An 18,391-nucleotide genomic window follows, 5' to 3' on the forward strand; every position below is an offset into this window, starting at 1 on the left:
CTTTAGGGGTCAGCCTAAGGTCCCCTGGTGCAAACACAGTCATGTAACAACAATATAATAACAACACAGAAGAGCTACCTCGTCAGAACTCTGCAGTCTATTTACACCTACAGGCCAGTGGTCACTCTTCTAATGATGAGGATGTACAACAGAGATGAGGGCCATCTGACCTCAGGAGTTCGCATGATAAGGTGGGGCCAGGTTTCACAATGAGCTCACCCGAAACTCTGACTGATTGTGACCCACACCCAGTTTCACACCTTGGCTCAGGCGATTAGAGGATCATCAGGGGGTCCTTTTGTCCCTCTGTGGGGGGAAACTCCCACTAGGTTTAAATCTGGGACTCTCCACCATTTGACCTTAGAACTGAAGAAGCTTCTCGGATGAGAGGTGAAACGTCTTCAAGTAACTTAAAGAAGTCCAGACGCTTTTCTTTGCAAGCTCCTTTGACTACGATGACCTGGATGACTGAGAACCTTCACAGACACAGAGATGAATGTTGGTTTGAGCGAGGACTCAAGGAGGCCATTTACCTGAAAAGGGAAAGACCATCTCTAAACCAACAGAGGGGTCTCAGACTGCAGTGATCTGAGTCATTCCCCAAATATGCTCATGGTCACTAATCGGTGGTCATGACAACCCAAAAGTCCCACAAATACACAAAACAACAACAACAACAACAATAATAATAATAATAATTCAAAGTAAAAGCATTGGAAAAAACTGAACTTGAGCCATTGTAACGCTACAGCATTTATTTCAGTTGTAAAAGGTGACAAAGCACTTCACTTTTCATCTCTCATGTTATCAGATGACGAGCAGGTAAATCAACTGAAAATGCCAGTTGTTGCAGGTGCAACAGTCATTTAGTTTATTTTTATTCTGCAAGGAATAAAGGGGTGTTATACTGTTCTTTGATTTTCAGTTGATTTTGATTTTCAATTAGTTTATCGGTTAGTATTTAAATGTTTTGACTCTTTAATTATTATTCCTGTCTTTGTTTGTATTCAGAGTTATTTTGTTCCTTCTGTTTTCTGTTTCCACATCCTGTGTCAGAGAACGTTTAGTGTTTCCCCATTTAGTTATTGGTTTTACTTTCTGTTTTATTTTGGTAGTAGCTGTCCTCTGTGTCTTACCTTTCGTTTTACTTCTGCTGTCTCATTACCTTGATTGTCTGCACCTCTGTGTTTTCCCCAACTGTGTCCATTTTCCATCCCTCGTTTCTCCTGAGTCTCTGTGCATTTCCATGCCTTGAATGTTCTGTTCCAGTGATTTCTACTTGTATCACTCAAATGTAAATCAGTCCTGAATCTTGTTTCACTTCACAGCAGGTCTGCTTTTTAAAAACCTTAAAGCACCTACACATAAAACTCTTTCAACTGCTGCCTGCTTGATATTTTAATGACACAAGTAGGAATGGAGGAGAGGATTCACCATCTTTACAATGAATGCAGAATCCGCTCTTTATTCGACGTACTGATTGGAAATTTAATGAATGCTAATCCAACTAGTACAAAGATATTTTTACAATATGCCCACTTGCAAGGACTCTTATTTATTCAAACATAACAGTGGGCCTCCTTCACCATTATGTACATGGAAATATTCTTATGCTAGGAAAAAACAAGTTTGCATGCAAAATCACATAAGATTTAGGATACATGTGCACCGGCCAACTATAACAAATCAGACACAATCTGCACACTATCTGCATACAGCCACACCCCTATTTCTCACCTGGAGGTGAAGTGGAGAGATCAGTAAGGATGTTGTGAGCCTGCGGCACTAAGACAAAAAGGTCCAGCTGGAGAAATTTAAAAGAAAGTTTCCAAGATCCAAAGAGGAAACCGAGAAAGATCAACTTTGTGATGACTGTTTAAAGATAGAGGCTGAACAAAGAGAGGTTCTGAACATGGTTTCCACTGAGACACAGGAAACTGGAAATAGGAGAGGAAGCATGGGATCTGTCAACTGAAGGAGCAATGTTAAAATAATAAAGTATATGTGATGACATTCAGCAATGATAAAAGTCATTTTTAATTAAAGCTAAGACGATTAAAGATAATATGAGATAAGGAATGCTAGAATATGTTTAAATTAAGATTGAAACCTGCATACATTCAATTTATTCTTTTTTGAAATTGTAATTGTGACCATTTTCTGGCTACGATGTCTCTCGCCCGCTCCGCCTCCTCAGTTTGTTCTCCCCCCGGTTTCACTGTCAAGCCTGTATCTTTAGGTTTGCATCTTGCTGTGTTTCTGTTTTATTTTGAAAGTCTCTTGTCCTGCGTTCAGTAGTTTTGCTTCCCCTGTGTCATTAAGTCTATTCATCCCAGCTGTGTTCCCCATGTGTTTCCACTTCCCTCGTCATTCCTATGTAGATATATTGTGTGAGTTTCCCTTTGTTCATCATCAGATTGTTTATTCTTCTCATGTCACGTTTCCATCTCCAGGTTTCTTTATGTTCATCTTCATGTTTTATGTCATTAAAATTTAAAAAGATTTTTGCCATCCATGCTTTGACATCAGTAAGGCAGTCAAGCAGAGGTTGACTTGGGAGACTATCAGAATGACTAAAAGGTAAGTAGAGCTGGCAGTCATCTGCATATAGATGGAATGGCATTTTATGTTTTCAGAAAATTGTGCCAAGAGGCAAAAGGTACAATGAAAACAATAATGGCCCAAGAATAGATCCCTGTGGCACACCCCAAAGCAGGGGGACCACAGAGGATGAAGCTGACCCCAACTTAACACAAAAGGTCCTATTTAAGAGATTTTAAACCACAAAAGTGCCGAACCAGAAATTCCCACACAGTGCTGTAAGCGGGAGATCAGCAAATCGGGATCCACTGTGTCAAATGCAGCGGTCACGTCCAACAAGACCAGCACTGCATATTTACCACAGTCTGTCACTATCAGGATGTCATTCATAACTTTTACGAGGGCTGTCTCCGTACTGTGGAATGGCTTAAAGCCAGAAAGATTTCTGACAATTTAGAGTCATTCAAGTAGTCCATCAACTGAATATAAACAATCCTTTCCAGAATCTTACTAAGAAAGGGAAGCTTAGAGATGGGTCTGAAATTTGATATGACTGAACTGTCTAAGCCCGGTTTCTTAAGTAAAGGATGTATGACTGCATGCTTAAACTCCTTAGGTACTTGACCAGACAAAAGACTAGTATTAATAATGTTCAGAATGTGTGGTCCGATGATAGGAAATACCTTTTTAAGAAAACGGGGAGGAACAACGTCATTTAGAGAGCCACACGGTTTAGCATTCAACACAAGTTTCTCTAAATCAGATAAAACAATTGGTAGAAAAGCAGAGAACAGACTTGAGCAAGCACCATGCATGGCTGGGTCGGCAATAGGTAGAGTCGGAGGTCTCAAACTAGCAACCTTGTCCACAAAATAATTAAGAAACTTATTGCACATAACCGCAGAAGAGTGTAAAAGAATATAGCCTTCTAGATTAAGTACAGAATTTATAGAGTTATATAGAACACGAGGGTTATGCGAGCTGGCAGCAATACGTTGAGAAAAATAGGAGTGCTTGGCAGCCTTTACTGCTCCCTGATAGACTTTCCAGCTAGTCTTAAGAGCTTCCATAGAGACACACAGCCTATCTTTTTTCCACCGTCTTTCACATCTTCTACATCCTTTTCTAGCGGCTCTGGTAAAATCAGTTAGCCAAGGACTAGCCTTTGGCTTGCATTGTCTGAATATAAAAGGAGCGACAGCGTCAAGGACAGATTTACAAGCAGAATCCAAACAAGAAACGAATCCATCTGAGGTGGACAACTCAGGAGGATAAGAAATAAGTTGGTCAAACAATATGGAAAACCGCTCGGCGGTATCTGAGCCAAAGCACGATAACATCGAGCAGCCCACTTAACAACAGGATTAAAAAGAACAATGTCACATAAAATAGGCATATGGCAACACCGCATCCTCGACGAGTACGTTATGGACAGATAAACCATGAGTTAAAAACAAAACCAGTGTATGACCGCGTTCTTGAGTGGCACCTTTAACAGACTGAACAAAGTTAAAAGAGTTCACGAAGTCCAGAAAGTCCTTAGCCAGGGGCTTCCCCGGGCAGCAGACGTGTATATTAAAATCACCAAGCAGAAGGCTCTGGTCATACCGTGATGCACAGTCAGCAAGAAACTCTGAGAACTCGGATAAAAACTCCTTATTATATTTTGGGGGCCGATAAACAATCGAACACAACAGCGAAGATGAGTGGCCAAGTTCGCACAAACAGAGTTCAAAACTGGTCGATGGGGATAGCTGCTTAAAGTCAAGATGAGCCTTAAAAACAGCAGCTAGCCCTCCTCCGCTAAAGAAGGCACAGCCGGCAGTAATTCAGAAAAGGCACTTAACTCACCGGGTGGAGTCCAAGTTTCAGTCAAGCAGAGAAAATCCAGCACATGGGAAGAGAAAAATTCCTTCAAAAGGAATGTCTTATTTTCCACCGATCTGGTGTTAATTAAACCCAACCTGAGAGGAATTGGCTCGGGAGCTTCCGAGGCGGTAACAACCAGATCCACAGGTCAGAGGTTTGTTCGGTCCACTCCACGCCAACGCAGATGTCGGAGAGGAGAGGGTTTTGCAGAACCCTTCTCGAGAGATCCCACAACAGGAACCAAGCAGGAGTCCACCGGGTCCAAAGCACGCAACGGCACCAAGAGTCGCGGGCAGGATCGACAAATGGAGCAAAGCTCATGAGGAAAACAAGAAATCCTGAGTCTCAGTTTGACGAGGTGCCCTCCATGGTTACCCCGTCTCCTGCGTCGCTTCCACACATCCAGTGGCAGTGGTAAGGAACGGCAGTGTGGTGGTGTTACTTCCAAATCGGGAGGCAGAAAGCCTTGGTTGTCACTTCCAAACCGAGCTAAAGTTTGGGTAGATAAGCCTATTTCCAGTAATGTCTGGTGATCATGAAACAATGTAGGGCTGATGTGTTGCACAGCCAGTGTTGGGAAGGTTACTTTTAAAATGTATTCCATTACAGATTACAGATTACACGCCCCAAAATGTATTCTGTAACGTATTCCGTTACGTTACTCAATGAGAGTAACGTATTCTGAATACTTTGGATTACTTAATATATTATCATGCTGTTTACAACTACATGAATGTACTATTGCTGTGATTTATTACTGTTACTGAAGGTCCGCGGCTCTGAACCATAGTAAAGGGACCTCTGGCTAATACGGTGAGTTCGTGTCGGGCTCGTAGCTGAAAACTAGCTTTACTTTGTTGTCTGGGTCAACTTTGCTAGCAGAGACAGAGAGAGACGTTGAAAGGCTGCTCCAACAGAACTTATTGTTTCAGAGGAAAACACGAACACGGTGTACAGTCGAGTCTTAATAGCTTACTTACAACTGGGCTCGTCAGGCTCTCTTCTTGGCTGCAGTGGTTATTATTATATTTACATGCTTCCAGCTCCCGTTTCTGCTCGATGACAGCTCGTACTTTTCCACTCGCCTTTTTCTCCCTCCTCGCTCACAGACACATAACGTGTATGGCAGTCCATTCTCCCTGCAGCACGGACTACACTGCCCATGATGCTACATTCTTTAGAGCTATACCTGTAGCATTCTGCCTATTAGCTTAGCACAACAACAACAAAAAGGCCTCTCTCACCCAGGAAACACGCAGAGAGACAGCGTCACCCTGTAACCATGGCAACCGTAACGCTGCCGCCTGGAACAACAGAACGTAGCTGTCAAACAAAACCCAAACAGTCCTGACCCGCCACAGTATGAAACAAGGAAGTACCGCCGTGTAATCCATTTATTTCAACAAAGTAACTGTATTCTAAATACCACCTTTTTAAACTGTAACTGTAACGGAATACAGTTACTCATATTTTGTATTTTAAATACGTAACGGCGGTACATGTATTCCGTTACTCCCCAACACTGTCCACAGCACGGTGGAAAGTGAGATGAGGGAACTTTTTAGACCAGCTAACACCCGGGTAGCTTCAACGAGCCAAGTAGCTACACGGAGTTCGACTGGAGTGGGGCAGTCTTTGCGATATCAGACCCAGAAACACTTTGGCAACTGGAACTGCAGATCAAGGAAAAGGTGAGAACAAAACAGATTGCCACTTAACTGTACAACTGCGAAATACAAAATATGAAATGTGCTTTGCTGATTTAGCAACACATTTTGTTACCCTTATAAAATTTTAGACAGAGACATCAATCCAACTCTGTGAGTGGATCAATATCTGTACCACTGTAGATGTAGATAAACATGGATGCCAAGTCATGCCTTCAGTCCAGTTTCTACCGTGTATGAAATAAGAAAAAAAACAAATATGATTGGTGTCTTTTTTGTTCTTTACTTAAAGTAAAAAGTAATAGCAAATGTTTCTTTGTATGCCTCTTTGTAGGCGTATTTCATTTTAAAGAGCAGTAAAAAAAAATCCTTATGCAGTTTATTTTTTGAGATTTGTGATTGAGGGGGCCGCACTGTAGTTGAACTGGAGCATTTAGATTTTCTTTTATTGTACTTATATTATATATGTATATATATATATATATATATATACATATATATATATATATATATATATATATATATATACATATATGTATATACATATATATATATATATACATATATATATATATGTATATATATATATATATATATATATATATATATATATATATATATATATATATACATATATATATATATATATATATATATATATATATATGTATATATATATATATTTTTAAATTCAAGCTTCAGTAAATTAAAATGGTCAAGCCCCCAAAACATTTTCTATTTGACGTACATTTTCCATTTTTTTCAAAGGCAATTTATAAGCATGCTATTACTTTATGCATTTTTTCTTTCAAATTATGTTTCTGTTATTTGCGTTTGCTATTATACTCAACTCTTACATACACGAGCAACTTTAAACATATTCAAGTGGGCTAAATGGCTAGCTGTGATACTGTCTTTTTAATATGAACTGTGTAACATTTTATTTTATTTATAAAAGCTTAGCAACAGTTTAACGTGTAAGCTGGTCACTACCAAGTGACATTACTAACTTTCTTAAGGAACTGATAGTGTCTAAGTATCGGTAAATAAAACAAACATAAATGTGAATATAGTTTCTGTTTTGTTTTATAGGGCCAAGACACATTATCATGATACTTTCAACAAAGATGTCATCCTTCTTCCACGGCCATCAAGCAGTGTTGTTGTCAAGCATCGCACAAAACAACATTTACATGAACAAGGGCATATATTGAATGGATTTGAGGTCCAAAAATCCTGGGACCGGAAAACTGTCTCTGAACAAATAAGGGACGCCTTTGGAGATAAACTTTCTGTTGATGTAAGTTAGGTTGTGCTGGCAGTCGAAACCTAATGCGACACAGCTTTTGTCAGTAGTCTTTTTGATGTCTAGGCATTTCAAAGCTTTACATAACGATTTAAGTCAGAGAACAGGTAGACATGAATCAGTAAACTAAACTAAAAGAACCAAAGCAGTTATCCTTTCTTGAACACTCCATCTTTGGCATACTTTTTTGACATTTGTATAAAGTTTACTTCTGTTACTACTGGTCTGATTCAAAGAGGAAAAAAAATTAGCTCTAAAAAAGTTATTGGAACATTTTTGCTGTTTTGGATTTTAACATTTTACAACTTAACTGTTTTCCAGCCTGGAGTTTCTGGTGGCTTGTGGCAACAGACTGATTGCGCCCAAACTGCGAGCAGGACAGGAGCTAGATGCAAATCTCATACATAAAGTTTATAAATCAAAAGCCCTATACATCAGACCATCAAAACCAATTTTGGTACGTTATTTGACTTTTGAATGAATCAACATAGCACTGTACAGTAATAATATTGAGACCAAAAATTGGTGCATAAACAGCCTTTGAACATTCTCATCTCTGTTCTTTGTAAACTTGCCTTTCACCTTTTGTAGTTGGATAGAATAATACCAAGTTAATGTTCCTTTTTTAAAATGTTAATCCTAAGCTCTGGTATTGACTAAACAGCTGCTCTGTTCGACTGTTTGTGAATTATAGAACGTAAGACTACTGCTGTTCAGGAGATGTATTACAATTTGGTCTGCCTAGTATGTAAAAGTAATTGTGAGAAAGATCCATTAACTCTTCAAATTTCTCACCCTATGGTAGCTGGGATAGGCTCCAACCACCCCACCTCTGATAAGAATAAGCAGAAGAGGTTGGATAGATGGTATTTAATGTTCAAATTCAACATATGTGAATTATTATTATTATTATTTTATTTCTAAGGATGATATTACAAGCTACAGCAGTGAGGAAAACTGTGGAGAAAACCCTGTTTCATCAAGGCAGCTGCGCTCATCATCTTCAGACAGTTTTGCCAGTTCAACAGCTGTTCAACAACCAATTCAACAACCAATCTCTGCTCCGACGCAATCTCCTGCCTCATCAGTTGGTAATGGAACATTATTAATGCAAACTCCTGCCGTGACCCATGAAAGTAGTATCTCACACAAGTACAGCAGAGCTTCAACAAACATTTCCTTCAGCCAGTTACCAGTGTCTTCATTGTCAGCCTTCTACCTCATCATCTGCATCTTTAAGTGATCCAGTTCTGGTCCTGACCTGCCAAAATACATCAAGCTCACCCTACCAGACCAGGACTCCAGAGAATCATTGTTCAGCATTACCTTTTACATCAACACACAGTCAATCTGTAAACTACGATAACTACCTTTAAAATCATGACTCCACTATCTGACATGTCTTCTGATGATGAGGAACTTAACCAGGCTATACTAGCAAGCCTGCAGAGTGAAAGGTTAGTTTCAAATACAAATGTTTTACAGTAGCCAATTAAACACACCATATTTTTTGGAATCCAATTCTGTAACCAGTGTTGTGAAGGAGTGTAATACATCCTCAGATATTTATATGCATATATGATATTTATATTTGCTGTTAACAAAACAGTTTTTTGAATAATGTCTACAGAGTCAAATGATAGTAAAATTTTATTTAATTTGAAATAGGCAGTGAATTTTTAACAGAGCCAATCTGACAATGAAATGAAATTTACTTATTGTTATGTACTTATTGTGCATTGAAACTATTTTTCTTTGCTCTAGTGCTTTCTAGTTCTCCAAAACATATAAACAATATAAAAAGCCACTGAGCATTATACTCCTTTGTACATTTTGCTTATGATTATGATAATTTCCTTTAGGGATTAATAAAGTATGCTCATTCTGATTTTGTCCTTGTAGCCGTTGTATGTGAATGTTTTTACTGATGTTCTTCTCAATATTTTTCTTTTTTTTAATCCTACAGGACTTCAAGTTGTTTGGTATCAGCAAAAGATATTTTGGAGGAACTTTCTGCAAAAATAAACCAACAGAAGAAATGCAAGTTCAACATTAATAGATCAACAGTCCTGGATGGAGCAATTAGAGGTTTTAAACGAGCGACATATGATCCATACCACACAATTTCTGTCAGGTTTCCTGACGATATGGGAGTACCTGAAGAGGCTGTTGACTTGGGTGGACCAAGAAGAGAATTTCTAAGACTTCCGATTGAAGCTTTGCCCCTGTCTCCAATGTTTGAGGGTGAAGAAGGCAAAATGAACTTGGCGCTTGATAGTGCTGGTATGTATTGATTTTGGGCTGATATCCCTGGAGTAATGCAATAAAAAAATCATTTTTATGAAGTTCTTGTCAAGCGCTTTCATGCATCTATTGACATGTAATGTTTTTCATTATTTCTAGCCATGAGGGAGGACGTAAGTAAGCCTTGTACATGGTGGTCCACCAGCAGGCTTTCTGTCCCCAACACTCTTCTCTGGCCTTGTTGATGGCCCAGATTTGGCTAAACCAAGATGTTGCCGATAGTGACCTGCGTGAAAAAATTAAAAGGGTAAAACTGATTTGTCAGTTGTTGGATAATGTTTTAGTATTGTGTGCATTTCATTCTACTCCATGTATTAATTGGGGCCCATTAATTTTTTATTTTTTTATTTGAAGGTTAAAGAGTGTAAATCCTTTGAAGATCTGATAGTAGCAACTGAGCCACTTCAGGAATACTTAGCCAATCCTGGCTGCCTGAGGCCGCTGCGGAGGCTGGAAGACAAGGATCTGCTCATACATGACATTCTCGTGTTCCAAGTAATACACAGAGTCTGTGGTCCATTTGAAAGGTATATATGTATTTATTATTGTCCAATAAGTAACTCAAACCCTTGCTGATTGCCTTGTATTCTGGGAGTTTTGTGTGACATTTCTTTATGTGTAGGCACACCATGCCTCCAAAGGTGACAGCATCACATGAAAAATGCAGATTTGGGAAATACACTTTTGATGATGTGAATAATCTGAAGTAAAAATTATTGTATATATAAATTCATATGTTTTAGATTATACTTCTTGGATCCATTCATTTTTGATGTGATTTGTGATTTTAAAGGTAATTCTGATTATCATTTAGATTTCAGGATGGACTACGGACACTTGAGGTGCTGGACAAAATCCAAGCTCACCCAGAGAGTTTTCGCACCCTTCTATGCTGGTCACCTTCAGTGCTTACAGCTGACCTTCTTGACAGCCTCTTTACCATCCGCCTTTCTCCATCTGGGAGCAATAAAAGGCATGCTGAAGCAGTTGTCATTAGTTTCTGGAGAGACTACCTAACAGATGCAGAAGGTAAATTTAGCGTTTTAAGCATTGTGTTTTCAATTTATAATGCAGTGCATCTTTTCATTGAATCAGTTAAAAGTAGAAATGCTTGCTGTGCTTTTTGTCTTTAATGCCATTTTTGACAGTATTGCTTTTTCTTTAGATCAAGACGGAACACAGAAGCTGGGGACAATTCTTGCCTTCGCCACTGGAGCCAACACTATCCCACCAATTGGCTTCTCTCCACAACCGTCCATTGAATTTCTTCACCAAGAGCCTGATGCACAAACCATGTCTAAACTACCCATTGCAAACACGTGCATCAATTGTTTAAAGTTACCACTTCATACCTCTTACAAAGACTTTCAGGAGAATATGGACTTTGCATTAGGTAATACACATGGTTTTGGAATAGCTTAATTCCTGGTCAGGTTAGTATTGTTACGTGCCTGTGTTGGTGGGTTATCTGTTTCTTAATGTGTGTATGCAAATTCACCTGTGCAGGGGCTCGGCTGTGATTGGTGGACCTAAGGAACGGCCTGATGTAACTGGTTCCTGCTGTGGACGTGAACTATAAAAGGGCGACCAAAGAGCTGCGGTGTGGGGGGGTGTGGCAGATTTTCCGTGCACTTGCCTCAGGTCCAGACGGAGCGGCCGTAGCAATAGCTGTTTGGTTAAAAGGTCGGGCATGTGTGTGAAGTGCGGAGCAAGTAGGGGTGAGCTGCCGATTATTTTGGGAAGCCTTCTTCTCTCCTGTGTTTTTAGACCAGGGAGGTCAGACTGTTATTTCTTTCTTTTCTTTTCCTTAAACAAGTCAGAGGGGAACCAAAGCCTAGGTTGAGTTTTGTTTGTTGTGTTGGCCTTAGCTCACCCCGAAATTATACACTCCCACTACCGTGAGTGCCATTGTTGACAATAAACTATTGTTAAAAGTCTGATGCTGTGGCTGTGTCTTTTTGGGCGCGGGAAGTCACGGGACACCCCGCTCTTGTTACGGTCATTTCGAGCCGGGTCGTAACAGTATGGCGATCTGAGCTTTGCACTCAGTTAAATTAATGAGTGTCAATCATTAAGTAATTCTAAGGAGGGGGGGGGGGGGGGTTGGTTTGAATATCATTGCATTTTCTTTCCCAGAAATCAAACAAAAAATGTTCAAAATGTTCCACCTAAAACACCAATTAACACACTTGAGACCAAGCTGAATTTACTTTATGTTGCCATATTTCATATTTCACCCTATTTTGTGATTGGAGGTTCTGTTTTTGCATTGACATTTTAACAAATGTTCCTTTGCTTAAAGTCTTTTTGCTTGTCAGAGTACCTTTCTACAAGTATATAATAGTTATGAGGACTAACATAATTCAATTCAGTTTTTTTTTTTCATTGCATTAATTTATGTGCATTGTGATTATTTTTGTTTTCTAGCTTTGTACTTGTTTGTTGCTTTTATTCTCTGGTGTTCTTCAACATTGTTTATCTGACACTTCTGTTCTATTTGATCAGTGATCCATGTTTGATGTATTTACTGACTGTATTAATGTTAATGTTATCAGTTTGAGTCATCTTGTTCCAAGACAATACATCTGGTGATTGTGATTACAAAAACCCTCAATAAAATGTGGTTGCACAAATTTATTTTTTCTTTTAACAAGGTGTTTTAAAACAAAACATGGTTGTAAAATCTCAACACACTCACATAATACAACTCATAAATTCTTTAAAATTGTATACAAACCGTCAACATGCATGTAAAGGTTGATAGTAGCATTCTTGAAATTTAAAGCTGTGACTAAACTTCTAATAATACTGAACTAACAACAGTCTTGGCACTGTATTCTTTAAGCTGCACAACCACAATTACAGCAAATTAAATTTCTCCAGAGGCCTTATTGATATTTTAGGATTGTCCCTCAACAAAACGAACAAGACTGCAAAATAAATCTATACCGTTATTGCCATCATCTTCAAATGGATCAAAGGTCTGTTGAAGTGTAACCATCATGGTGTCACTGATGGAAATGTTAATTGATGGAACAACAACATTATTGTTTGTCTCCAGCTCTGGCAGTGGTCTGCATTCATCAATACCAAAGTCATTTTCACAAATACCATTCATATTTGGGTTATGTATTCCTGCATTGTTGATAATGCCCCTTTGCCACAGCTGAAGAGGGGTTTGCCCTCCTTGTGTTGAAAGTCCATGGTTATTCCACTGGTTCTGAAATTCTGTGGCAGCTCTTTGAATACGTGGCAAATAAATATAATGAAGCCAAAATAAATGGACCTCATTAATACACCATGCTCCTCCATAAAATTGAAAAGATTTACAAAATGATATGAGACCACTCGATTTAATTCTGCCGATAATCGCTCAATTCTTTGATTAGGCACAGACCTGCCAGTGATAACACTGTGCCTGTTCAGTCCTTGCCTTTAAAGCATGAAACGGGCAACACCAGTGTTTTCTAGCCCATGATCACATCTCACTCTGGATGGCATTCCAAAGTTCTGAACACCAACCATGAACAGTGACAAAACACTTGATGCCCTGTTGTTATCTAAACACGCGAGGTAGATGATGGTTCTACTGAAACCATCCACACAGCCATGGTACACCATCCTCCATCTCACAAGTTTGTGGTTTCCATCTATATGCCTATAGAAAAATGAAACAAGTATAAGTTATGTATGGGGAAACTATGACATGGTCAAGGATATGCACACGTTTGAGTAAATAAAACAATGAGTTATTTTGCTTTAAATAATCCATTTCGCTATAGACTTAGAATCAGGACGTTTTTTCTGTTAGAATTTTCTCACCATAACTTGTTGGGGAAAGGAACACCGTACAGTCGTCGACGTATTGCATTGCGTCTTCTGAGGGAACGTCCAAAGGGTCAATTTCTTGTAGACTTTGTCTTACACGCCGCGTTACATGCGTAACCCAGGTGACCTCAAGCTGCCATGCACATATCCTTCACCTGCATTTGTGGTATACTGAAGAATTTCCCTAAGAACCCTGTTCAGGTTTTCATCGGATAATGTTGCATAAGTCAGTGGCTCAATGCCAAGCTCCTCTCTGTGCCTGTACGGGAGCTAAGCCCTAAGCATGTTGCAATGCTTTGCCAGTTCATTCCAAGAGATACTAAATGAGATATTTGCTCTCTTGAAATGCTGTATCGTGGTCGACCTTGAGAGCAAGTCATGAGAGGTGGAGGTAGCAAGACAAGTCTGTTCTCAGATGTAGTTCCTTGTCTGGTTTCATAAGCAGTCAGTAAAAAATTAGCCATCCATTTAAGGACTGTAATGTATTCACTGCTTCTCTATTTCTTGCATCGTCAACAAATCTTGAGATGGACAAAATTCCAGATAAGGTTTGAATGTGATCACCAAGCTCTCTATGGAGCCTCTGACGAACAGAAGATTCTGTAGCTTCTCTTTGAATTTGTTCCAAACATTCTACATTATTTAAAAATTACTACTTACTCGACAAATTAACTGCAATACTAGCAAAGAAAGCAGGATGACTTTGAACAGCTTCATTGCTTGATTCTTCTGGTTTAGGTCTGGGTATGTCAAGTAAGTTCTCCAAGTGTATTACATTTCCTGGTTTAAGAATGACTTCCTGCTTAAAGGATGAACTTCCTGTGTTAGGAAATGCAGATGTGAATGTCAGAGTGTATGTGTGCAAGTGTAAAAGATAAACACTGGGATTGTATGTATATATGAGTATAGGAGTACAAATATATAAGTGTTGAAAGGTAAAGGGTATGTGTTAGAGTTGTATTGTTTATTGTCATTTATGCTTAGAAATATTTAACCATATATGCTTAGAGGTGTATAATCGATTGTGTGGTGATAGGATGTGTGATCCTTAACAGTCTGCAAAGGCTTTGTATGCATTCCAGAGTGTTCTGGCATTAACACCCACATCCTGGGAGCATGGGGAGAGGTCGTACCTTCTCTTATGGTTTTATGGTAGGATAAACGTGTCTATATCAGTTTTAGGCTAAGAGCCTTCTGTTTAGATGGACCGCTAGACTCCTGGCACCAGCTTTGGGGAGTCTTCACAGGGTCACATCATCACTCCACTCACTCCTGGAATTTTATATCAGTATCCATTCTTGGTCCATATATATAATATAATGTTGGATATAAAGTTGGCTTGGGGCGTTGAGGGTTATGCAGAACAGCAGTGGGGGGAGTGTATCATGTTGGTATATTATGCACTTGTGCGATTGCCTTTGGGTTGGCCTCCAGAGTTGTTTTCAGTAGTCTCATCAAGTTTCCCATGAATGTTATTAGAGCAGTATTAGGCCTTTATAGTGCAAAGCATTCTAGTTGAGGACACTGAGTCTTGTAGTCATTGAGTCATGTAGTCAGTACAGGTGGTGCTCATGTTGGCTTGCCTGGTTTACCGCTCTATCTACCAGGAGCCGGTGCTTTGACTCTGGTGTTTTTTCCAATGCCTCTCTGAGCTGTGCTCATGTTGTCATGGCTGGGGCAGCAGTCGTGGGGTGTGTGGGAAAAGGACTCCAATGCAGGCACTTACTGAGATGCGAGGGAGGTTTATTGTAAATAACAGAACACAAAGTGGGGATGGCAAAAACAGAACTAAGGACAATCTAAACTGGGAGAAACTAAACTATACAACGGCAAACCTGAACACAGAGGGGAAGGAGAACGAAGGGGACATGGAGGAGGTGATATCCCAGAACCAGAAAATCCCAAAACTAGAACACGAGTCCACAAATAATAATAATGATAAACCAAACCCAAAATCACTGAGTCCACGGACTCAGGACCATGACACATTAATTCATGTGCCTACCCGGCTTGGTTACTATGATGCCTGAGATGAGCTCCCATGTTGTTTTCATGTAGTGGCAGTGTCCAAAGCCTCAGGTATACACATCTTATTGTACTTCTTATTCATCTATAAACATGCTTTTCTGTCCCTCAGTTAATATCTTTTTGGGCTTCTCAGATTTTGCACCCAGATGAAAGGCAGCCACCCAGCTGAAACATGGCTACCTCAGCTTCTTGATCGTCTTCATCCTCAGCTCTTATTCAGTTATATAAACACAATATATCAGTATTGTACTCTAAGTGTAAATGCCAACATTCTGGAAAAGCCCACCTGTCACCTGGTGGGCATCACACAACCCATGAAAACCTTCATATTTTACACTGTTTTTATAGCTTTTGTAAGTCGACATTAGAAAGCATGATTAATTCAGTCAGTTAGTAGCTGCACTGCACAAAACTCAATTTAGTTACATGGAACCAAAGGGAATATTAATCTGTTAAGGTTGTAATGCTGCTGGCAGAAAAAAAGAAAGTAAAGTTACATGTAAGACAATTCAATTCAATTCAATTCAATTTTATTTATATAGCGCCAAATCACAACAAAAGTCGCCTCAAGGCGCTTCATAGATACAGAGAAAAACCCAACAATCATATGACCCCCTATGAGCAGCACTTTGGCGACAGTGGGAAGGAAAAACTCCCTTTTAACAGGAAGAAACCTCCAGCAGAACCAGGCTCAGGGAGGGGCGGGGCCATCTGCTGTGATTGGTTGAGGTGAGAGAAGGAAGACAGGATAAAGACATGCTGTGGAAGAGAGACAGAGGTTAATAACAGATATGATTCAATGCAGAGAGGTCTATTGTGAGCATATTTCCTAAAGCAGCATGTACAAGTTGCCAGTTTGCATCGAACTATTATTATTAAACTCTTGAAAAACATTTTTTGTTTACTTTTTGTTTTGGTTTTCTATATCACTGTAAACAAAATGCTTACTGTTAACTTTAAACTAAAGTCCGTCATATTGTTGTTTCACTTTGATTTAAACCAGACGTTTATTAGAGTTCTTCATTCTCTTCCTGTTCACCTTAGTTTCTACCCATGTTTCATTTACTTACTCTCTCTCCTAGCTGTCTTTCTCAGCTTATGTCCTTTAGCACAGTAGAAAATGTAGACATTTCTCAAGTAGGCATTTCTGAGGCCGCCCATGGTTCTCTCCATTCAAATGCAAATGATGTGGGCCAGTTATGGCTCAGTATGCGGTGATGTCTGTGTTTGCAAGAGCACATTCAAAAGCACATTGTGTTAGGGGAGATTTGAGTTAGGGTTAGTTTTCCCTCTGGAGCTGCCAGTGGCTGATGAAATAGGCCCCCAGTCTCACAAAAGAGAGTAAATCATAATATTGGCTTACTATTGACCTTTATTTGTTAATGTACAGGGTGGGCCATTTATATGGATACACCGTAATAAAATGGGAATGGTTGGTGATATTAAAGTCCTGTTAGTGGCACATTAGTATATGTGAGGGGGCAAACTCCTCAAGATGTGTGGTGACCATGGTGGCCATTTAGAAGTCGGCCATCTTGGATACAACTTTTGTTTTTTCAATAGGAAGAGGGCCATGTGACACATCAAACTTATTGGTAATGTCACAAGAAAAACAATGGTGTGCTTGGTTTCAACGTAACTTTATTCTTTCATGAGTTATTTACAAGTTTATCTTTGTTCACAGCCATTGACATGTCGAAGAGGTTAACACGTGAGGAGTGGATCGAAATTGTGTTGATATCTGGTGAACGCAGTAACCGGGTCATTGCAGCAGATTTCAATGCAACACACCCCACGAGACCACCCATCTCCCATGCTACAGTTAGCAAACTGCTTGCTATGTTTTGTGATATTAGCTACTCACAAATGGCACCCTTACAAACTCCAGCTACTGCAGCATCTCGAGGAGGATGACCCAGATCGGCACAGAATTTGCAGAATGGGCAAAACAAAAATTGGAACAGGACCCTCAGTTCACGCAGAAGATTTTGTTTTGTGATGAGGCAAACTTTTATGTGAATGGTGAAGTTAACAAACAAAACCACCGCTATTGGTCTGGCACTAACCCACATTGGATGGATCCCTCCAAGACTGTTGGAACAACAAAAGTGATGGTTTGGTGTGGTATATGGGGTACAACGATAGTGGGTCCATTCTTCATCAATGGAAACCTCAAGGCCACTGGATATTTGAAATTGCTACATGATGATGTAAGAAATAAGAAGGCCTAGTTAGGACAGACATAGGGCAGACGTGTTCACCTCCTCCAGGCCATGGAAGAAGCCTGCCTAGACATATCGGTAGATGCATGCCAGGGGTGGAACAGGCATGTAGGAGGATTTTACCCACGCTGCCTGGCTAGGGCCAGGATTCTCTGGCCTGACCCAGAACACAGACAGGATACTGAGGTGGAATAATGTTTTTGGTGTGTGTGTACTGTATGATCCATGAAGAAAAATGTGCCACTGTATGTAGATTGGTTGTGTCTTTTGTGTTCATCATGTGAAAAGGTTTTTGAGGGGAAGAACCACAAGCAACATAACTTGCCAGTTTTGGAAATATTGTTTTAAATTTATTGACTGTTGTCTTACACACATATGTTTTTGAGGCCTTGTGTGTGATGTCTGTGGGCAAGCTTTCTTTGCAAGCTCCTTTGACTCTGTGGGCAAAGTTTGGTTTTTCAGCAAGAGTGAATGGTTTTGAGTTTAGAGCTTGAAAATATGATGTTTGGGAAATTGGGTGAGACGTTATGGATGTGTGTTTACTGTTTTGAGAATACGAGGCAAGTTTCAAGAAATGTGTTTAAGCAATCGTGAAAAACTGTAAAACTACCAAGCAGAGTCCACAG

General features: G+C 39.6%; 2 protein-coding genes across 6 annotated transcripts in view; both read left to right on the forward strand.

Annotated features, from left to right (window-relative positions):
* LOC146519281 (receptor-type tyrosine-protein phosphatase gamma-like) overlaps positions 1-18,391 on the forward strand; it is a 303,364-nt gene that overhangs the window by 113,839 nt on the left and 171,134 nt on the right. The window lies entirely within an intron of this gene.
* LOC146519283 (G2/M phase-specific E3 ubiquitin-protein ligase-like) overlaps positions 8,200-18,391 on the forward strand; it is a 253,031-nt gene continuing 242,839 nt past the window's right edge. The window contains exons 1-6 of the mRNA XM_085159107.1: positions 8,200-8,840; positions 9,350-9,934; positions 10,042-10,214; positions 10,310-10,393; positions 10,502-10,716; positions 10,853-18,355. Coding sequence (XP_085015233.1) covers positions 9,818-9,934; positions 10,042-10,214; positions 10,310-10,393; positions 10,502-10,716; positions 10,853-11,109 — 846 coding nt within the window. The 5' untranslated portion in view covers positions 8,200-8,840; positions 9,350-9,817 and the 3' untranslated portion in view covers positions 11,110-18,355. The remainder of the gene's footprint in view (positions 8,841-9,349; positions 9,935-10,041; positions 10,215-10,309; positions 10,394-10,501; positions 10,717-10,852; positions 18,356-18,391) is intronic.

This window comes from Neolamprologus multifasciatus, chromosome 5 (genome assembly GCF_963576455.1).
Source record: "Neolamprologus multifasciatus chromosome 5, fNeoMul1.2, whole genome shotgun sequence".
NCBI lineage: Eukaryota > Metazoa > Chordata > Actinopteri > Cichliformes > Cichlidae > Neolamprologus > Neolamprologus multifasciatus.